At 35.1% G+C, this 24,047-nt stretch overlaps 1 protein-coding gene across 2 annotated transcripts in view; it reads right to left on the minus strand.

The window, feature by feature from the left end:
- The window catches only part of LAMB1 (laminin subunit beta 1), a 77,834-nt gene that overhangs the window by 48,973 nt on the left and 4,814 nt on the right, over positions 1–24,047 (minus strand). For both annotated transcript variants that reach the window (XM_053716583.1, XM_053716584.1), the window contains exons 3-16: positions 19,547–19,722; positions 16,138–16,273; positions 13,376–13,449; positions 12,576–12,764; positions 12,148–12,211; positions 10,844–11,046; positions 9,146–9,266; positions 7,651–7,839; positions 6,734–6,913; positions 6,141–6,253; positions 3,610–3,689; positions 2,392–2,527; positions 2,146–2,304; positions 1,840–1,967 (exon numbers count right to left, since the gene is read on the minus strand). In XM_053716583.1, the coding sequence (XP_053572558.1) occupies positions 1,840–1,967; positions 2,146–2,304; positions 2,392–2,527; positions 3,610–3,689; positions 6,141–6,253; positions 6,734–6,913; positions 7,651–7,839; positions 9,146–9,266; positions 10,844–11,046; positions 12,148–12,211; positions 12,576–12,764; positions 13,376–13,449; positions 16,138–16,273; positions 19,547–19,722 (1,948 nt within the window). The remainder of the gene's footprint in view (positions 1–1,839; positions 1,968–2,145; positions 2,305–2,391; positions 2,528–3,609; positions 3,690–6,140; positions 6,254–6,733; positions 6,914–7,650; positions 7,840–9,145; positions 9,267–10,843; positions 11,047–12,147; positions 12,212–12,575; positions 12,765–13,375; positions 13,450–16,137; positions 16,274–19,546; positions 19,723–24,047) is intronic.

Genomic DNA, 24,047 nt, shown 5'->3' on the forward strand with positions numbered 1-24,047 from the left:
CCCCAAATTGATTGCGGTACCTTGCATTAAATCTTCAGTCTATGACGGACATTGGATGAAGTGGAGCCTCCGTGCCGCCGAGGAACGCCGCCGCCGATGATCGCCACCAAGGGCCGCCCCCATTGAGGACCGCCTCCGAGGATCCAGGCATCAGGGAACACAGCTCTGCACCTCTGCTCCATGCCGCCTTCACTCCGGATGAAGATAGAAGATGATGTTTACGTCTGGAAGAAGACCTTCTCCGCCGGACTTCAGGAACCGTGAGTACCTATTTGGGGCTTAGTGTTAGGGTGTTTTTTTTTTTTTAAGATTAGGGATTTGAGCAATTGAAAAAGAGCTGATTGCCCTTTTAAGGGCAGTAAAAGAGCTGAATACCCATACAAATGCCCATTTAGGGGCACTGGGTACTTTAGTTTTTTTTTAGTGTTTAGTGGGTGGGGGGTTTTACTGTTAGGGGGGATTTAGTATTTTTCAGAGGTAAAAGAGCTGTTTAACTTAGGGCAATGCCCTACAAAATGCCCTTTTAAGGGCTATTGGTAGTTTAGTATTAGATTAGGGGGTGTTTTTATTTTGGAGGGGGTTATTTTTATAGGGGTATTAGTTTAGGTTTACATTTTTTATTTTGGATACCTTTGTTTATTTGTTTCTGTAATTTTAGTTTTTTTGTTGTAACTTTAGATTTTGGGGTTGCAGTTTTTAAACATAGACTGCCCTCTGGGCAGGCTTATCACCTAGTACATTTATAAAACACAGTTGTAAACTAGAAATACTATTTCGAATTCGAATGTTACATTTTGAAATTAAATGTGATATAAAATACATAGCTAAACATTCTATATTTATCGAACAAATATTTTCAAATGTTATTGAAAAATTAAAAAATTAAAATTCGAAAATAGAATGTTAGAATGTTATATAAAAACATTTGAAATTCGATTCTAACGAACGAATGTATGAAAATTCCTTTTAAATTTCGATTTTTTAGAAACAAACATTCGCCCATCCTTACCTGCCAGGAGTTTCACTGAAGTAAATCAGCTCTCATGAAGGTGATCAACAAAGCATCTAGGCTCGTAGGCTTACATGCTAAGGGGAGTACGATCAGTGCTCCCTTATTATATAAAGGCAGATAAATGTCTTTTGCCCTTTGGTTGTGGCTCCCACCGCCAGTGTCATTTTTATACTTCTATATATTAGTGTTTCTCAATTCCAGTCCTCAAGTACCCTAACAGACCAGATTTTCATGATATCTTAACTAGTGCACAGGTGAAATAATCAGCTGGTGGGTGACAGCAGGTTAGTAACCATGGTTACTGATCAGATGATTATTTCCCCTGTGCTGTAGTTCAGATATTAGGAAAATCTAGCCTCTTAGGGGTATTTGAAGACTGTAGTTGTTAAAGACTGGTATATTATAAGTAAAGCACTGCATTGCAAAAGATCTGCATATTGAATACATGTTTTAAAAACATTTAAACTGTAATTTTATAGTATAACCTGCATTGTTTTGCAGTCCAAGGACACACTTCTTTGCTGTGCTAATTTAGGAACATGCACTTCTATACTGATCAAGCAAACACGCTGTATAATATTGCAAAATGAGAGTCATGGATCCTGCAAGAGGCACTCCAGCCTCTCTGTGGCAGTGTAAAAATCACAGTTTTCAGAAATAAATTACAGGAAAAGCAAGCAAAAGAACAAATGAAAGAACACTACAAAGTTTAAGTTTACTGTGCATAATGAAACATTCTATTGATAATTAAATTATATGTTTAATGTCCCTTTAAATATCATAAGATATGTAGTCAAGTACCAACTTCAGAATGTTTTCCTACTAACCGAGAGCCAGGAGGCAGCGAGACCAGCTGATTATCATCATTAGGGATTGTGTTGCCGCATCGGCTGCTTGTGGGAATCTTGCCAGGGCGTACAACAGTTACAACTGCCTCTTCCCATTGTTCTGGCAGCTGATAAAGGAAAGATGTACATTTAAACAGCAATATACAGAAAAACAGTTTGTTACACATTACAAACACTATATTCATCAAAAATTAATTTATTATTTTATATTTAGACAGAGAAAATATGAAGTAAAATAAACCAGAAACCAAATAAGCCAACTATTGTATGCCTTGGTTGACTCACTTGAGGTTCGTAGCGTATCAAAAGATCATACTCCATTGAATGGGGGATGTTATTGATGTAAAATTCCAAGTATGCACCTTCTGGGACCCTGGCAAAGCCAATTCCAGTCCAGGAAGGTGTGCGGTCATGGGGGTTTGGTCTCTGAACAAGTCTTACATCCTGTTAAAAAAATAATATAGTTTAGAAATGAAATAGTATAAAATATAATATGGAAATTCCTGAGATATTTAGTAGTCAGATACTCACAGGACCAAAATTAGCTTCTTCTGCTTCATAGGTGTAATGATCTAATACAATAAAATAAAAGCCAGATTCCACTTCATTGCACTGACGACCAATCATGTGTGCTCTACATTCACACTGGCCGGATTCTGGTGAGCAACTGCAATTTGTATAAAACAGGACAATTAATTAATATAATATATAATTAATATACAATGTAAATATAGCCATGACCATGGTAATAGTTTAGCTGTGTGCTAAAATGATCATTATCATTATACTGGACAACCAGCAAGTGACTGAGCATGGGTGCTAAATGGGGTCAAACAATGGCCTCTATTTTAGGTCCCACTATAAACCCATATATATGTTTTACAACTAAACAGTGATTTTATCTCCTTGGATGCCAGTAAAACATAAGATGTTACCTTTTTGTCTGCCAGCAATATACACATGTGCGCAATTTAATTCCTCCTTGAGTGGCAGAGGCAGACACAAAGCACTGTTTACCTCCCTTCCCCATTAAATGCTAGTGACGCATAAAACAGGGATTTCTTCATCCTTTTTTACCCTCCTGCAACATATAGTGTTGCATCTTTCTGTCACTATATTTCTAATGTATAGGAGAACTTTTAAAATGTAGCTGCGACTCTGGTGACATTAAAAGATCAGATAAAGAATTCAAATTAATAAAACAACTTTTCAATATACTTTTATCATCTAAATGTTCACAATCTTTTTATATGCACCCTTTCTGAGTCTCCAGCTCATACTGAGCATGTGCAAAAGTACACAGTATATACGCATTTGGATTTTGTGATTGGCTAATATCTGTCACAGGGAAAATTTGATTAACTTTGAAATTTAACAGAAAATACTGTACTGCTCATTTTAAATTAAAAGCAATTGCTATTGTATTGTCTTTTTATTGTGTGTTTTCTAATTATTCAATTGTACTGTATTGAGTTGCTTATTGCACATATTTTACTGTTAAAATACTAAACTGTTTGGTTGAATACTGGACAGTACACCAGGCACTCCTAGCAGTATCACTGTAACACATGTGCCTGCTTCATGCACATAAAATGATTTGTGGTATTGTGAGTCACTCAGATACCAGTTTCATACTCTACTGATTGTATTGTTTAAGAGTTTTAAGCCAACCAAAATGTTTTACTCTGCTCATCTGTTTGTGTGTTAGGAGTGAATGATTACACAAGCAGAAATGTAAGTTCAGCTTACTTATTGTTCAATGATCCCCCACGGTCACAGTCACAAGCCCTGCAGCCATCCAAATCATTGCTCAGACCCCAGAATTCAGACTGCAAAACAAAATGCAATGCAATTAATTGTAACGTACGTCTGAACAATTAAATGGGCAATAAACTTCATTATGTCTAACTGAGCCTGCTGTTATTTCCAGCAATCACACTGCTACATTTAAATGTATTAATGTTACCTTGGGTTAATCAATGTCATTCATTTTTATTTTTTTTTAGTGATAAGCTGCTAACAGTCATTACTGATTAACCTTACAAATCTCTACTACCCAGAAAACGAGCAAGCTTAAAGGGACATACACCTTAAAACACTTTTATCAAGTTTATTTTTATACATACAAGATCATCCTGTTTAAAGGGACATAAACCCATTTTTTATTTCATGATTCAGATAGAGCATGTAATTTCAAACAACTTACTCATTTTCTTCTACTATCTAATTTGTTTCATTTTCTTGGTATTCTATGTTGAAAAGAATACCTAGGTAGGCTTAGGAGCTGTTGGTGGCTGCACCTATATGCCGCAATGTTATTGGCTAACCCAATACTTTCAGCTAGCTCCCAGTAGTCCATTACTGCTTCTTCAACAAAGGATACCAAGAGAAAGAAGCAAATTAGACAATAGAAGTAAATTGAAAAGTTGCTTAAAATTGTATTCTCTATTTGGCTGACGAAAGAACAATTTTGGGTTACATCTCCTTTAAGTTGATATTGTAACTAACAAGCAATTGAAGTTTCTGCACAACTGATACATAAGGACTAATATCAGGGCCTGAGATTCAAAAGCTCAATGGTGGCATGGAAAGAAAATCTGTTTTTTAGAACTTATATTGTAATGTAGGTGTCTTTCCTTCACATCAAGTACCTGCATAATGAGATAAATATCTTTCAAGTTAAAATTTGTGTTTCTAACATTTTTTTAGTGGTGTCTTCATACTGGCGAGAAGTATTAGATCATCTCACGTGGGCCGCAAGCTTTTGAATAACAAAATGGATGATAAGTACAGCTCCCATAAGGATAAACAGCCACAAGCATAAAAAAAATGATTTTTTTGTATGAAAGGTGCATCCATTATTAAAAAAACAAAAAAGCAAACAAAAATGTTAAGATATTTTAAGACATCCCATTTTAATTGACAAGGAATAAAAAAATAATGCCACTTTTAGAGCAAGGATATAAAACCAACATCATGCTCACATTACAGCATTCAGCAGTTTCGTTCTCTGCTGAATGATCCTACATGTATTTAATAAAGAGTGATAAAATCCATATAGTAATAGAGCTGTGCATTCGGCAGTTTCATTCTATGCCGAATTCAGAAGTAGGAGGCTGCTTCCGGTATTTGGCTCTTTTCAGAGCCAAATATCCTCTTGTGCAAGTAAAAGACACTAAGATCAGGATTTGCACAGATCTTATTGTGCTTCACTTGCACAAAAGGATATTCGGCTCCGAAAAGAGCCAAATACCGAAGCAGCCTCTTGCTTCCGCATTCAGCAGAGAACAAAACTGCCAAATGCACATCTCTATTGACACTATATGGATTTTATCACTCTTTATTAAATGCATGTAGGATCATTTAAACTCTCCTGAGTAGACATACATTTTGTAGGATCATTTAAACTCTCCTGAGTAGACATAAATTTTGTTGACTTGAAGAAATAACAGTACTGTGATTTTTTTAATGTTGTATCCCCTTTAATATGTTCCCAATGATCCATTGTATCGTCTGGAGTGTATTGAAGGTTTTACAAATAGCAAATTTAGCTTTATTTTGTCATTCAAAAGAGCTTCTTTTGCCCATTATATCCCCACCTATACTGAAAATGTCACCACTTAAAAAGGTACTGGTTATAGAAAAGATATGTAAACAACAAGGTTTAGAAGAAATTACACTTCCAGTGGGGGTGGGACAGAAAGGTACTAAAGTTATTAGTTTCAATTTTTCTCTGTAAGCATTGGTCTGTAAGTATACAGTAAAATACACGATAAGGAGGATTTTGTGTATAAATAGATAGATGATGTGTGTGTGTGAGTGAGCAAGAGAAGACAATGAGATCTGCTATCCATGTAAGCACAGCCCATTGATTGGTTTGTTGTTTTAATGAACATAAATGGCTATTTCATATACAAAAATAAACACAAAGGGTCAATTTACCATACATTTTAAAACTCTGCTGCTGGTATAACAATTCAATTTTATATTAACATTCAACACCAATTTTACAGTATAATATCCCTTTAAAGTTTCATGCGAGAACATTAAGTCTGCCTGAGCAATTCACCATTTTTACATTCTTAGAGTGTTTATAGTTCTGAAACCACATTTAGAATTTAGTCTTTCATTTTGTTATTTGTTTTAATCCCCTTGCTTTATTCCTCTACTCCTAAAAGTGCATTGCTGAGTTACCAAATCATTTAAAAAAAGAATCATCACCAATTTGTTCTAAACACCATCTGAAGTACAGGTATAACATAGACAAATCTAATCATTACCATGCACTGATCACATTTTCTTCCAGTTACATATCGTTTGCAATAGCAGCTTCCATCTTGTGAGTCACAAGGATTGCCCCCAGGAATAGTTCCTAAAGTATTGCATCCACATGCTGTAATGGAAAAAGAAAACAGATATCCATTTCTTATAGGGTTTCCAGGTGTCCAGTACTTTAGCAGGCTGTCTAGTAAAATCTTAACAAAAATACTAAACATTTAAATGCTTGGTTTTTTTTTGCTTTTTTTTTTTTAAAGGTCCCTGTGTATTAGCTAAATGTAAAAGGCCTCATCACATTACAGAAATAAGTGAGGGCAGTCAAGGGGATCAGATTACATCTGTTTAAGTGTTTTACTGGCAGTTAAATAGGTAAAAGTATTGACTTGTATGTTATTGGCAGCCAAGGGATGAATGACTGCTCAGTTGTGAAAAAATATACATGGTGTGTTTAAGAATGGGGTCTAAGGTAGTCCTTTTCACCAACAAATTGTCCAATATTTTTTTGTGGAGGACTGTTGGGGCATCCCTATTTCTGTATAGTTTAGGAAATACAAATGTTATTTTAATATATGAAAAGAGCGCAGAGAGCACATACGCTGACACCCATCCGGATCTTCTGCATTCAATTCATAGTATCCTTCTTTACAAAGATCACAGCGTTCTCCTTCAACATTCTCCTTGCAGCGGCACTGTCCGGCAATGAGGCCCACGGAGAAATCTGTATATCTGTCACATATGCCGCCATTCTGGGAACCAGCTGGGTCACAATTACAAGCTAAAAAAGCAATGAATAAATACATTTAATTTGAGAGACATTACAACAACTTTACACTATACAAAACAGTGTAGGGTATCTCAAATATCCTAGGATTGTTTTTTGTGTATATCCTAGCGCAAGGCGATATTGTTTTATTTTATAGGGTATCTCAAAAAACACATTCAGTGCTCTGAAAAAAAGACAAGCAAAAAACACATTAGCACTTGTCAATAACTATGTCTAGGCAGAGGTATATTTTGGCCTAGGCAAACAAAGGCACTTGCCTAAGGCGGCACTTTTTTGCTACTACACACACTGCACTACATACAAACACACACCATAAACACAAACTCAACATATACACACATATGCACATTTACACACACCCACTTGAACATGAACATTTACTTTGGAAATGCCATGGAAAAAAAAAAAAAAGTCACGTTACACCCTCACCAAAAAATGTTATAGCCAAAAAAGGCCTAGACCCTGGGGGTGGTTGGGGCAGCAGAATTTTTAGTGCCTAGGGCAGCACTAAACCTAAATATGCCACTGTGCCTATGCTATACACAAACAGAAATAAGAGAAGGCTGGTGGCTAAAATAAGTTCCTTTTAAGGACACAGACATTTTTCTGTTTCAATAAATACTTCTTTTCTAGCACAAAGACAACTTGTACAATTGCTGCCTCTAGCTATATAATCATGGATATTTGCCAGTGAAGCTAACAAAGTAAATGCAGAATGATTTACGTACGCTGACAGATATTCGGATCACGGATATCCTTATCTGGATGCTGGTAGAAAAATGATTTGCACTGTTCACAGTTCCGCCCCATCGTGTTGTGTTTGCAGTCGTCACACACTCCACCACTGGTATTCCCAGTAGACATATAAACCGCCATGTCAAAATGGCACTGAACAGAGTGTTCATTACAATTACATTCTACAAAAAATACAGAAATAGAAGCATTAATAAAAATGCATGAGAAAGATATAAATCAAGTCATTTTTGGTCAGTTGGCGTTACTGTCTTAAATGGAAGGGCAAGGCAATTGTACTTGACATGCACTGACTTGTATTAAAGGCATATGAAACGCAAAAGTTTTCTTTTGTAATTCACACAGAGCACACAATTTGTAATAAGTTTCCAGTTTACTTCTACTTTTACATTTGCTTTCGTCCCCATGATATTCTGTGTTAAAGAAATACCTAGGTAGGCATCTGGAGCACTACATAGCAGGAAATAGTGCTGCCCTCTAGTGTTCTTGCAAATGAATAACATTCTTGCAACACTGCTATCATATATATCCTATACTTGATCTGCTTTACTGTACCCAGTTAGAGGTCAGATGCTGTATAGTGATTGCTTAGATCAGGGCAGAGTTTATTTGCATGTTTTAGTATAAGGATATGTTAGTATGCAAGATGGCCTCTCTGAGAGGAGTGGGGGTGGGGAATCCCATTTTGCAGAGATAAAATACACTAAACAGTTTTTTTACTGCACTTAATTAAACTTTGCATTTGGGTTTAATTTTTAGTAATAATGTTTAAAACAGCCTATTTTATAGTACAAATCTACGTTTGTGTGAGTCAAAAAAGTGAAACTTTTTCCCCATCCCAACTGCTTTCTACCTGCTTTATGAGAGCTTTGGCTCAATCTGTATTCGGAGATACTGTGATTAAAGAGACAGTATACACCAATTTGCATGTAACTTCATGTAATAGACACTACTATAAAGAATAAATAGATACTGATATAAAAATACAGTATAAAACCGTTTAAAAACTTACTTAGAAGCTCCCAGTTTAGCTCTGTTAAAAGGATTAGCTTGAACACCCAATGCAGGTGGGAAATATTAAGACACCCCCCCTTCCCCTTTTTCTGCATATGAAAAGACTCTTTACACAAACAGGAGCAAGCTGGAGTAGGTATACCTTGGTATTCTCGTAAAACTTTGGGGCTTGGTTAGGAGTCTGAAAATCAGCTTAGTGTTATTTAAAAATAAGCAAAACTATACTTTAAAAAAAAAAAAAAAAGCTGTATAGGCTGTATAAATGGATCATCTACAAAACATTTATGCAACGTAAAATCTAGTGTCCCTTTAAGTGAATAAATGTCATATCTGCTTAGGTTGCTCTTTTGTGTAGTTTGAAGAAAAAAAAGGTTGATTCCATTATTCAGAGCTACATATAAAGTATAGTGAATCCACAGACTTGTCAACAGGAAGATTTATTATCTGAGAACGTACTTTTACAAGCGTTACTGCTGCGACCTTCAGCTGGTCTCCAAGGTAAATCATGATAGAAGTCCTGACATTGCTCGCAGTTCAGACCTTTTGTGTTATGTGTACAGACGCAGCGACCGTGCACCTTAAAATCAAGCATTGATTAAAATAATAAAAAAAATGTTTTGTCATTGTAAATAATCAAACATAATTTCAATATTGTAATGAAATGAGACACTTTAAATAAGGTAACCAGAATTCCCAGGTCTTCATTTATGACCTCATAAATGTTGAGGAGGTGATTAAAAAACAAACAAACAAAAAAAACACTATTTATTTATTTATTAATAGCTGTGAGCAGAAATGATTATTTGTTAGTGTAAAGGAACATACAGCAGCACTGCTATAAATGCTCAGCATACACTGAGTAATGCAGCTAGCAAATTGACAGGCATTCCAGCATACCATATCAAACTGAATAACAAAACTAGCCGGTGAACTATATAATAATACAGACAATAATATGACATTAATGGGACACGAGACAGCAAGATGGCTCAAATGAGTGCTACTTATTTTGAGCTATAAATCACTGTTTCCTATAAGATGTGAGATCAAACCTTTACAAGGCAATTTTGTAAATATAGTTATTCCTATATATATATATGAATAACTATTTATAAATATATAGAACATATTCTGCTATGTGCAGAACATTGGAATGTGAAATATAAATATGTAAAAAAAACACTATAACACTTTATTAAACATGAATATAGAATAAATATGTTTTTAAATGCTTTCATCTACTTAACTGCAAAGGGCTCCAAATAACTTCTATATATGTGTACATATGTATTTATGCCTCTCTCTCTCTCTCTCTCTATATATATATATATTTATATTTCTGTTAATATATGTATACATATATAGACATACACATCATTCTAGCGCAAATCACGATTGCACTCAACTCGTAAAACTAGCGGTAAACCCAACAAGCGCTAACAACAGTGATGAACCCCTTATCGCTTGCACACAAACGTTAGCTCGGCATTCGTAACATGCTAAGGGGGGACAACTCTCTTGTTAATATATTCATTCAATCCAGGAAACGTGGGATAAATTATAAGTCTCTTCAGAAGTGTATTTTGAATTTATTTATAACAATTGTCTGCCCTGATGCAGCCTTTGCTTTATTAATTTTAATGTTGAACTTCTTTTTTAGCTTCCCAGGACTCCAAATAATAACCTCTTGCAAGAACACAAAAAAAAAGTTATGAGTGCACAGCTCCTCTTCAGAAGCCCTGAACGCCTTACACAACCACAACTGCTGTCTTCTTAAAGGGGCAGTAAACACCTTGAGATTTTTATATATCTTGTGCAACCCCGCCCCCTGCCCGAGCACAGCTAATCTTGCGCGGGCAGGAACTGTCAATCTACCGGGACGGACGAGACCCGGGAGATTGAAATTTGCCACCTAAGAGGTGGCAAAAGGTTAGGGAAGCAGCGATCTTATGACCGCTGCTTGTTAAATACGGACTGCAGGTTCTCTTGTGAGAACCTGCAGTTGTAGGGGGCGAAAGCCAATGATAAATTGACCCCTTTATCTCAGAAACTCTACTATTTTAATAATCACAATTATGGAAACTATGAACTAAAGTAATTTTGGAACTAACTTTTATAAGATTTCATACTTGTACAGTTAAAAAGTATAATTACCATTCCATCCACATTATCCGAATAGCCTCTCACTGGGGCACATTCGCTAGCATGTCCATAGCAGAAACAGTTACCCCGGACCACCATATCATAAATGGCGTAATAATATTTTTCTTTTATTTCCACTCTGGAATCCAGCAAATTGTCTCCCAAAGTATGTAGCTTCAAGAACTTGATTCTCAGGTTTGTAATTCTCAACATGCCTTTAAACAGAAACATATACTTTTTACTAGAAAATAACCATTGCAAACACTCTATAGTCAAAGAGAAGAGGCCATGTAAATTATATATTTTATATGTTTTTTGTTAAAATAGCTGCTCTGAATTACAAGGCAATTATAGTGCTAGACACCTACATATCTAACAGTAATAAATAATATCAGCATACATATACTCAGAAATAGATCATTTTAATTTTGTATTAGTGTCTGACTAATAATATCTTGACTCTTATAATATTTTAAAGGATATGAAACCCAAACATTTTCTTCTGTGATTCAGACATATCATACCATTTTAAAAAATGTTTCCAATTTACTTCTGTTATCAAATTTGCTTTGTTCCATTGGTATTCTTTGTTGAAGAGATACTTAGATAGTTGTCTGGATTACTACCTGGCAGGAAATAGTGCTCTTGCATATAGATAACATTCTTGCAATACTGCTGACATATAATACTCCAGACATATGCACACAAAGCTTACCTGTCTGCTTCTCAACAAAAGATACCAATAGAACGAAGAAAATGTGATAATATAAGTAAATTGGAAAGTTGTTTAAAATTACATGCTCTATCTGAATCATGGTAGAACAATTTGGGGTTTCATGTCCCTTTAAGCTCTTATTTACTTTCAAGAAGGACAATGACAAACAGCTAACAAAAAAGACAAGCGTTTATTCAGTTTGAAACAATTTATGTGATTTTCATATTGACTTAATTCTGGGTAATCGCTTTCAATTTCTCAGGACAATCCCATATATAAAAATGTAAGTTTAAAGTAGGATTAGAATCAAATTGTTTCATACTTCACCTCATGTGAATCTCAATATGTGTGTTTTTGTAACATTTCTTTTTTTTTTGTAAACATTTAATAAAATATAAAATACTTAAAACTGAGGCTTGCTCTTGGTTACAGAGCAGTGGCATCCCCAGGAAGTAATAATGGCGGGGAGGGACTTGTTACAGGCCCACCAGCATTTTGAGGGCAGGGTCAGGGAAGCCATCGTGGGGAAAAATTACTTTGGTAAAATAAATTCACTGTGAATTAAGAATTATTAAAAACCAATAGGGTTTTTTCTTCTTACTTTTAATCCTTGGACTATATGGGTCTTCAATACGAAAAGCTGGGTCTAAAACACGGAAAATAACCTAAGGCACAAGAAGAAATAATAAAAAATAATAATATGAAAAATACTTTTGAAAAAGATCTGAAGCTTAAAAGGACATAACATGTAATCATAAAATCTCTGGTTCATTAGACATTTTTTATTATAACAGTGCTTAAAGGGGTTAAACATATAATTAAAGGGGAGTATCAGGCACACTCCCATTCCGTTCATGAGCAGGACATGGCAGCTGTCATTTTGATTGGTTAAATACCCATGTCCCACTAGGAGCATTAAACAGATAGAAAGCAACACAAATTTAACAATTAAATGCTCTAAAGAATTAACATAATTATCATTAAAAAAAAAAAAATTTAAATGAAATTGAAAAGTAAAAACTGATGTACCTCTCCTTCTGTAGAGGGTTCAATATCTGAATAGCGGGAATCACAGATGATGTCATCTACTTTCTTCATTGGCCCAAATGAAATCCCAGGAAAGGAGGATTCACAATCATAAGCAAAATATCTGTAGACTTTCCATGTTTTACCAAAATCTGATGATCTTTCAATTAACATTGCAGCTGGACGGAAAGTCTAGGGAGACAAGTTTGTATTTATAAAGAACAATATAAACATTTAGCATTTTCCTATAACAAACATACACATAGGAACTGCCTGGCAGTTAAAAACATCTGCCAAGAATATTTCTGTTAGCGGAAAAGTGTTTGTCTATATTAACGCACAATGTGGACATTGTTAAACTTCCCTATACATTTAAATACCATAACTGTGCCTGTACATTACATAAAATATGTTCTTCACAGACATCTGTTTGGAATAGAAATAAAAGCAATGAGTGAGCAGATGTTTAATTTCCATAAAATATTTCCCGGCCAAAAGAATGCGTAAAACACACGCACAGAAAAAAAAAAAAAAATGAAGACATTAGTTCTCAGATAGAGAAGATCTAATAAATTGTTCTACTTTGTTGTGTAATAATGCTTATTATTGACACCTATTGATCTTTTTAGTCATAGATTATTTTTTATGTATACATGATTTAATTAACCCCTTGTGTTGTGCCATATTGTTAAGCATATCATTGGTCAACAAAGGGTTACATGGCCATAACAATGCCCCCATTTATAACAGTACTTCACAGTGGCACTAATTGTATCTTTAGCAAGATGTCACGGATTCCTTACCTTAAAGGTCATGATGAGATGAGTGAAATGGAATTCTGCTTCAAGATTTAACTGAATGGTGACATTTTCCAGTCCTTGGGAAATAAAGAAGTTGGTGTGTAAGAGAAGGGCTATACAATATTTAGTGTGCAGAAAAAAACTGGTTTCCCATATGTGGTGGAAATAAGAATTTAATTCATTTTAAGGTACAGAACAATATATTGTGCGCTGCACATGTTTACACATGCCTTATGTTGATGTTTTTATTCTCATTCATTTAAAGAGAACTTCTCTCAAAATAAAGTCAGCCCCAATTCATCTAATCTCTTGAAGGAAGGAAAATGTATGCTGCAGAGCATTTATACTATCTAGCTAATGCTTAAGAATTCTTAAAGGGGCAGTTTACTGTAAAATAGTTTTTCCCTTAAAGGAAGATTAAACCCAAATATTTAATATGATTCAGATAGAGCATGTGGTTTTAAACATCTTTCCCATTTTTTCTATGATCTATTTTGTTTTATTCTTTTGATATTTGTTGAAAGGGATACCTAGGTAGACTTAGGAGCTGCTGATTGGTGGCTGCAAATATAATTGTAATGTTATTGGCTCACCCAATGTGTTCAGCTAGCTGCCAGTGGTGCATTGGTGCTCCTTCAACAAAGGATACCAAGATAATTAAGCAATTTGGATAACAGAAATTAATTGGAAAGTTGTTTCAAACTGCATTTTGTGTTTCCAAATCCTTGTTATATCAGCTGCAGAATATAAAATGTAAGGAGAATTGATGCTTTAGGTGTATTTTTGTGTAGCCGTTTTTGCTAGTTGAAACCACAATGCATTCAAACAGTCTGGTCTTGCAGGGAAAGCAGATTACATTATCTTATCTGTCTCTCTATTAACAAAGACTATTTCTCTTTTCTCCTTAGCAAATAGTTAGGGAGAGCAATTGAAAATAAACATTTATTACCAATCTTTACCCCCCCCCCCCCCACACACACACACACACACTGGGAGTTTGATTTATTGTGCTGCAGCATTTTATTTACAAAGCTTTTCTCACTGTGCAGTTTTTAGCTGAAATTGCAAAAGACCAACATACAAAATAAAGGTTTAAATAATTATTTTAAAAAAACTACTTGGAACTTTTAGTGAGTTATCACCCTTAGTTATGGCCAGTTAGGGCTAGCATCAAATGGATATGAAACCCCCCAAAAATATTTTGTGATTCAGACAGAGCATACCATTTAAAAAATAAAAAAGATTCCAATTTACTTCTATTATCAAATTTGCTTATTTCCCATGATATTTTGTGTTGAAAAGATACCTAGGTAGGCATCTGGAGCACTATATTGCAGGAAATAGTGCTGCCATCTAGTGCTCTTGCAAATGGATAATATTTTTGCAAAACTGCTGCCATATACTGCTCCAGAAATGGGCCGGCTCCTAAGCTTACATCCCTGCTTTTCAACAAAAGAAACCAAATCAACAAAGAAGTTAATTAGAAAGTTCTTTATAAAATACTTTGCTCTATCTGAATCATGATATACAAATTTTGGGTTTCATATCCCGTTAAATAAATTTGTCCACTGCTCTAAGCAATCTCTGTCTAGAATGTAGCTGGTATAAGCATTTTACAGTATGTTGAAAAACATTTAAATGACATTGTTTTCTTATCAACCTCTCTAGCCAGTGTGGGATAAGCACAATTTTTATACAAAAGCATAAACATCTTATATTACAATCTCAGTGTTTCATGTCCTTGTAATGATCCACTTCAACAAGTTTATAAATGTTTTTGTAGGAAGAATAATAACAGCTGCATCTTATTATGCCCGACCACTTCCCTTAACCAATAAGGAGCAGACAGAACTTCCGATTGGATACTTTACTGTTATATAAAAATGTTACATTGCAAAAGGTATTTAAGGAGAGAAAAAAATTCTGACTGTATTAAAAGGCTTTTCTATAAAACAATGAATTAGTAAAAGCATCTACAGTAATGGAATTTGAAGTATTTTTGGGTATATTATGGGTGATGTAAAAATTTAAATCTGGTATTTATTATCTCCTGCTGAATTCATAGTAAAATAAAAATCTTAGAATTAAAAACCACCTATAAAGTCTATGGGATTGTTATTCACATAAATGTTTTACATACAATAGAATAACATCCCAGATTGACATTGCAAGATTGTTTCCTTTCTTTAGCTAAGCTCCGTACTATACAGCGCCTCCACCCAGATCTCTAAAGGAATCCTCATGTTTAATAAATGATATGATGCTGTCCTGACAGCACAACCTGTAATCCAGTCAAAACCATAAAATTACCAAGAGAATGAGAAATATCAAGAGTCATGTTAGCTTAGACTGATTCCAGCTGTGTAGAAACAGAAGTTATGCAATAGAGAAGCTCAAGAGCAATCTTTCCTGTGACCCCTTGTCTCCTGAATTTTAAAGTTCAATGTTAGGAACTTTGTTTAGGATCACTAAATGCATTAGAATTGCATAATTAACAAGTGCATAGTAAAAAGACAATGCAATAGCACCTACTTTGAATTTTAAATAAGCAGTAGATATTTTTGTGGCAAATTAATTTTTTCTCCCATTTCCTGGCCCCCTGTATCATGTGACAGATATCAGCCAATCACAGACTACTATACATATACCCTGTGAGCTTGTTCCCCAGAAAGTGTGCATATAAAAAGATTGTGCAAAATTTGATAATGGGAGTAAATTGTCTTAAAACTGCGTGTTCTTTCCCTTTAAGCAAAACAACAACCTACCATTTTCTGATTGCCACCACAGATTAAGTCGATTTGGATCGAATGTAGTCACCACATTTTCGATAGTATGGCTCTCCGTGTTATTATATTCATTGTAAGGTATCCTTGAATCACATTTAAAGCATTTTTTCTCTTCCTTAAACAATAAATTGACAAGTAATTAGCTTTAGAACTAATTATTATTTCCTTTTACAAAATAAGATGGACGCTCATTGTTTTGAATTTTGTTATTCATTTATAAAGCAAATAATGAAAAGTTCCAAAACTGGAAAAGTTAGAAAACAATTGCAACTCAAAATGTCTGTATTTTCACAGATATTTTGAGCTAACTCGGGTTACTCTTTTGCAAACAAATAGTATAATAAAAAAAAGCACATGGAATAGTATTAATCAATGAAACAACTTAAAGGGACAATTAATCCAAATGTTTTGTTTCATGATTCAGAAAGAGCATACAATTTTAAGCAACTTTCGAATTTACTCCAATTATCAATTTTTCTTCATTCTCTTGCTATCTTTATTTAAAAAGCAAGAATGTAAGTTTAGATGCCGGCCCATTTTTGGTTCACAACCTGGGTTGTCCTTGCTGATTGGTGGATAAATGCTGTCCAGTTCCTGAACCAAAAATTAGAGTAAATTAGAAAGTTGCTTAAAATTGCATGCTCTATCTGAATCATGAAAGAAAAATGTTGGGTTTAGTGTCCCTTTAAATTTCCTTGACTTTTAGTATCAACATCTTTAGCTAATCATAAGATTTATCATTTGGAATGTAAAACACAAATTACTACCTGATTTGAATACAAAAGATAGTTTTGTCTTACTCCATGGGGCCCATTTAACAAGCTCCGTAGGGAGCTTGTGGGCCTGTGTTTCTGGCGAGTCTTCAGACCGCCGCTCCATAACCCTGTCCGCCTGCTCTGAGCAGGCGGACAACAATCGCCAGAAATCAACCCGATCGAGTACGATCGGGTTGATTGACATCCCCCTGCTGGCGGCCGATTGGCTGCGAGTCTGCAGGGGGCGGTGTTGCACCAGCAGCTCTTGTGAGCTGCTGGTGCAATGCTGAATACGGCGAGCGTATGGCTCGCCGTATTCAGCGAGGTCTGGCGGACCTGATCCGCAGTGTTGAATCAGGTCCGCAAGACCTTTCTTAAATAGGGGCCCATATCTCCATCTACCTGTCAAAACCCACACAAAGTGCATTGTAAGTAAGATTTTAAATAAAGCTACAGAGAGTAATGCATTTTTTACAGCATAGTACTTAAAGGGACATGAAACCCAACCTTTTTATTTTATGATTCAGATAGAGAATACAATTTTTAGTGCCTATTTACTTCTATTATCGAATTTGCTTCGGTCAGTTGCAAAACTGCTGCCATATAGTACTGCAGACACGTGCACACTCCTGAACTTACATTCCTGCTTTTCAACAAAGGATAACAAGAAAACAAAGAACATTGATAATAGAAGTAAACTGGAAAGTTGTTTAAAATTGTATGATGTATGTGAATCAAGAAAGAAAAAAAATGGGGTTTTATGTTCCTTTAAATGGACATAAAGAACACATAATAGAATGCTGTAATTTGCCAAATCATTTTATTATTACCCTATTGCTTGAACAGAATCATGACTTTAATACTCATGCAAAAGGGGTTAAACACATAGATAAAATCAGCTCTTGCACATAGGCTGCCACTGATATTGACTCAGTGGCCATTACTGATTTGGATCGGACTTTAGCTATGTTTTTAACCACTTTCTAGGGGTTAAACAGATAATTCTGAGGAAGCAATACTGCAGTAATAAAATGCTCTAGTATATACAAAATGTGGTTACTATTGTGTAAAATGTTTCTTCTAAAATATTACCTCATTGTGTCCCTTAAGAACAAAAAAAGTTTGGTATGCAAAAAAAAAAAAAAAAAAAGCTAGAATGATCAGGAAATTGTCTAGACAGCGTTGTGACTGTAACATCTAAAAAACCCAAGTGTTTTAATGCTGCAAATGGCATTTCATGTGCAAGATTCACTCACCAACTATGAAAGCTATTTTCAAAACAGAAGTGTCCATAGAAGATATATATATATTTTAAAGAAGTTCTTTTAGCTAAGTGCATAATTACCCCAAAAAATCAAAATGAAACATAACCACACTCTGGGGCTGATTTATCACAGCCCGAATGGGGCCATATACACCTGTTTCCGCGCGAGCCTTCAGGCTTGATGGAAACAGGAGTTAAGAAGCAGCGGTCTTAAGACCGCTGCCCCTTAACTCGTCTGCCACCTCTGAGGCGGCGGACAGCAATCAGCCCGAATGCAGGGGGCGGCATTAAACAATCATTTCGCTAGAAATGCTTGTGCAATGATAAATGCTAACAGCGTATGCTGTCGGCATTTATCGATGTGCGGTGGACATGATCTGCTACAGCGGATCATGTTCGCTGCAATTTGATAAATTGGCCCCAATGCCTCACATACTGGTAAGGGGAAAATGAACCTGTAACAAGAAATCCTATTTGGGCAATTTTGGTTTTGATTGATATTCAGATAAAATTTTATAGTGGCATCTTAAAGGGACATTAAACACTAAATAAATGGTAGATAGAATAATGCACGCAAAGAAAAGATTTGTCTGAGAATAACAAGTAGATGTATTTTTTTAACGTTTCATTAGCTGTTTAAATATTGACAAAATAAGTGTCAAGTTTTAGTGTCTATAAAACAATGGGAGCTGCCAAGTTGTAACTTAGGTTACGTTCTCTGTTGTGACCAATTAGAGACAATTATAAATAGGTCACTAAAGTGTGCAGCCAATGGCTGTGTGGAATATAACAGTGTTCTGCACTTCCATTTTTAATAGCAACTGAAAAGCTCAACATTTCAGAATGGCATTACAGTCAAAAGGGACAAAATAAATAACGAAAGCATATTGCAGAGTGTTTTTTATATATACGATTTATCATTTTATATTACTATCTCAAAGTGTTTTAATGCCCCTTTAACAATAACATAAATGTACAACAACAAAACATATCAAGCCCAAAAGAATTGGATAATGAATTATAAAGAAAGGTCTGACAACTAAGAGGTTAATTTAGAAAAGAAAGGTATTCAGATCTGCATGTCATATAAACAAGCACAGGAAACATTACACAGATGCAACTGTTCAAACAATACATGTGTGTGTGAGAACTCACATCACAGCACTGCCCCTTGCCAGATGTTTTCTGTTAAATGAGGGAATGCAAAAGGGGGAGAGTTTTATCCACGCCTGGGAAAAATGCTAAATCCCCCATAGGAGTTGATATGTACATTCTGTAAGTTCATGTTTCATGTGAAAAAAAGCAAATCATGTCAGCTAAAGATAAAAAAAGAAAAAAAAAGCATAAATATATGAGAAGTGGCCATTACCTGAAGATGGCTAACGATACAGAACGATTCGGGTTTGCGAGTGCCACATGTTGAGGATGCAATTAGTTGTTGTTCCCGGCCAATCAACAAGTCTCCTGTAGCTGGGTAACAGCTTCCCTCTGCACAGCCATAGCTGAATTCTGGTTCTTGAGCATTGCCTACTCCCCATAATATTACTAAAACAAAAATGAAATAAATGTGAACAAAAACTACCAACCTTTTTATGGCACTTTAATTGTTGCCTTGTAAAAAAATCTGCATACAAAATAAATGTTTTAAAATAATTTTAAACTCTTTTTTTTTTTTTAAGCAACATTTTAAATGTTTTGCAGTCTAAGGATATACCCTTTGAAGATCCTGTTGTGTATGCTTATTTCTTTTGTGGTAGCTAATTAGGATTCCCTGCATTTAAAATTAAAATTATTTTTGTAACAAAGTTTACTTAATCTTTGCATTTCTTTTATATTTCACCTTCAAAAAAAAATACAAAATATGATTCATAAGCAGAAAGCATCAATCATGTAGGGACATTCTAAAAGTTAATATAGCATTCTCAAATTTATTAGAGCAGCGTTTCTCAACTCCATTCCTCAAGTTACCTTAACAGGCCAGATTTTCATGATATCTGAACTAGAGCACAGGTAGAATAATCAGCTGATCACTAACCCTGGTTCCTAACCCGCTCTCGCCCATTAGCTGATAATTTCACCTGTCCTTTAGTTAAAGGGATGTTAAACAATGTTTCATTGTTCTAAGAAAAAAAGCACTAAGCAGTTGCTTATACTTAAAGGGATATGAAACCCCATTTTTTTTTCTTTCAGGATTCAGATAGAGCATGAAATTTTGAGCAACTTTCTAATTTACTCCTATTATCAATTTTTCTTCATTCTCTAGCTATCTTTATTTATTTTTTTAAGCAGGAATGTAAGCTTAGGAGCAGGCCCATTTTTGGTTCAGCACCTAGGTAACGCTTGCTGATTGGTGGCTAAAAAAAACTATTTTACAGTGTACTGTCCCTTTAAGCTCATAGCACACACAATCATTTGTTCAATAATAAACTGTTATATTGGATTTAAGTATTTTATTATTACACTAGAATTTCCTTTTAAATAGGTTTTCTGACTGCATTTTTAGCTTCAGATGTTTGTTACAGTTGTTAAAAAGTGCAGGTGATGTGTATAAATAAGTTAGATTTAACCACACTCTTCAAGATTACATGGTCTAGTGCCGGGAACATTTAAACCCTGAGACTAGTGTCATATACTGTATGTAGGAAAAGCTGTGCCTTTAGGAAGTTTGGGTGGGAGTTCCAGCTGAGATTGCTGTTAAATTCCTCTTAAAAGCTTTAAAATGCACAAAAGAACCACAATTTCTCAGGCAAACAAAGGAACATCTACAGTAGTTATTCAAACCTTTAATTGCAGTTGGCTTCCTACACAAAAGACAAGTGAAGATTATAGCTGTAGGCAAAGAAAAACTTAAAGGGCAATCATGTAGAACGTAGCTTGCAGGCAGGAAATATTTACTAAAATTGAGAAAAAGAAGGAAGAACCACATCCGTTCCCCAAACATAAACTGGAATTTTGGCTTTTTTTTCTACCCTTGGGTATTAGTTTACAGTATGTGTTTAAGGAGATGTAACAGTAAAAATAAATTGATTTTGTTAGAGCAGTTTTATGTTTAATCAAGTTTTAAATGAAAATAGTTACACTGAAATAAAGTGACATACTATTTACCCTCACAACAATGAATATATATATATATATAGAATAAAAAAGAGAAAGGCACTCTCCGTATAATGGTAATATAACTTTACTTAGATGAACGTTTTCGGGGTTGCCCCCGTTCTCAGACCTTACAAAACAAATAAAAAGTGAACTATTTATGTGATTACCTGGTTGCGATCCTGCCAGAGCAACCAGGTAATCACATAAATAGTTCACTTTTTATTTGTTTTGTAAGGTTTGAGAACGGGGGCAACCCCGAAAACGTTCATCTAAGTAAAGTTATATTACCATTATACGGAGAGTGCCTTTCTCTTTTTTATTCTGCATATCAATGGTTTAAGTGCACCCCGGAGGCTGATATATATATATATATATATATATATATATATATATATATATATATATATATATATATATATATATATATACATATATACACAGTATATTTATATGTATTAATAGAGGTAAAAAGTAGGAAAATGTGTCTGGCTCCTGTGATGCCTTCAGAAAAAACACATGGGCATATCGACCAATTGAAAGCTGCAGAGTAAGCCCTTTAAATTTGTAGAACCTTATAAAAATTATAGTAGTGAACTAATAAGTTGTTTGTATAAAGAGATACATTGATTGTTCAGACATGTAAACACTTTTTAGGATTTGTCATTGAACCTTGTACTTCACAGGCAGTGAGCTAACAAAAATTCTCTTTTTAAACCTAACAAAGTTTGCATTGTTCAAATTGAAAATATAATTTAACAGTTTGTGAAAATTTATTAATTTCCTAATTAAAAACTAATTGAATTCTAGTGTCTACTTTACAGTGGATAATCAATATATTTTATTTTACCACGATTTTGTGAAAATAAGGACAATGTCCACACCAGAGGCGTAACTAGAAACCACCACACCACCCAGGTGCAAGAATCTAAGAAGGGCCCCCCCACCAAAAAAAGGTGAATTTGATACATAACTTTTTTTTTTTTTTTTTTTTTTTACATTTAACACAGAGAAAAAAATGTGAATCAGATTATGTCTGCAAAAGGAGGTACCCTGTGCCCACAGTCTGTGAGATGGTCTGACCCCCTATTACTGTATATAGTGACACTGTTTAACTCACCAATACTGTATATAGTGAGTTAGTGCCACAGTCTGTAATCTGCCGGTGAGATCGTTGGCCTGACCCTACCCACCCAGTACTTTATAAAGTGACCACAGTAGTCAGTGATGTGGTCCACCCCCCACACTGTATATTAGGGTTGCCACCTCAGCCATGTTTTCCTGGACACTTATAAGTTACACATGCTGCAGGGTGTGCAAGGAGGAATATGAATAGTGTTGTCCAGAAACACAATACATGTTCCTCCTTGCACACCCTGCAGCATGTGTAACTTATAAGTGTCCAGGAAAACATGGCTGAGGTGGCAACCCTAACTGTATATAGTGGTACTGTATAGTGACACTGTTTACCCCCCTGCCCCCCCCCCCATGCTGTAGTAACAAGGTCTGTAATTTGCTGGTACCACAAACATACAGACACACACATACATGCATAAATACACACACAGTCACATACATAAATAAATACACACACAGTCACATACATACTCACACACAGTCACATACATACACACATACACACACACACACAGTCACATACATGCATAAATACACACAGTCACATACACACACACACGCATAAATACACACAGTCACATACATGCACACATACATGCATTAATACACAGTCACATACATACATACATACACACACATACATGCATACATACACACACACAGACAGTCACATACATACACCCACAGAGACAGTCACATACATACACACACATGCATAAATACACACACAGTCACATACATACATACACACACACACAGTCACATACATACACACACAGAGACAGTCACATACATACACACACAGTCACATACAGTACATACACACACAGTCACATACATACATAAATACACACAGTCACATACATACACACACACACATACATAAATACACACACAGTCACATACATACATACACACACAGTCACATACATACACAAGCATACACATACACAGTCACATAAACACCAATGGGTAAAACAGAAAAACTAACCCCTGTAGTCAGAGACACTAGTAAAGCATCATGTCACACTCACATGATATCAGTGCAGGCAGTGGCAGGTCAACGTTTCTTATTGACCTCTGCACCCCCTGTAGTTTCGCCCCTGGTCCACACAACAGAGTATTCCATATAAATATTCATATTATTATAAGAACATTTTTGAAGTGTGAGAGAAGCATGTTCTAGCTGACATCTAGATAAAGGAGATTGTTACAGTAATAATTTAATTAAGCTTGTGGAAGTTTCAGGGAGATGAAATGACATTTACTGAGGCTCATGAGGTTACGGTATACAAAAATGGTTCTGGCTTTTCCAGGTCTGGAAGAGTTCTATAGGTGCAACAAGGGAATGCTTGACACTAATCAGATAAGCTAACAAAATTCCACAGACCTTTACAACTACAAAGGCAGAGCAAACATTAGGGATATAATGTGGAGTCCCATTCACTGCCAGATTATTTGCTTTAAAGGGACAGTAAAAATGTAATGTTCATGATTTAGATTAGAGCATAAATAAATATTACTATCATTAGATTTATTTCCATTGCTTTTATCCTTTATTGCAATTTAGCTCCCTTTCATGAGAAAATACTGAGGTAGGTTCAGTATTGTGTATGTATCTTTATATGGCAGCAATCTTT

This window comes from Bombina bombina, chromosome 6, assembly GCF_027579735.1.
Source record: "Bombina bombina isolate aBomBom1 chromosome 6, aBomBom1.pri, whole genome shotgun sequence".
In the NCBI taxonomy this organism is placed as follows: domain Eukaryota; kingdom Metazoa; phylum Chordata; class Amphibia; order Anura; family Bombinatoridae; genus Bombina; species Bombina bombina.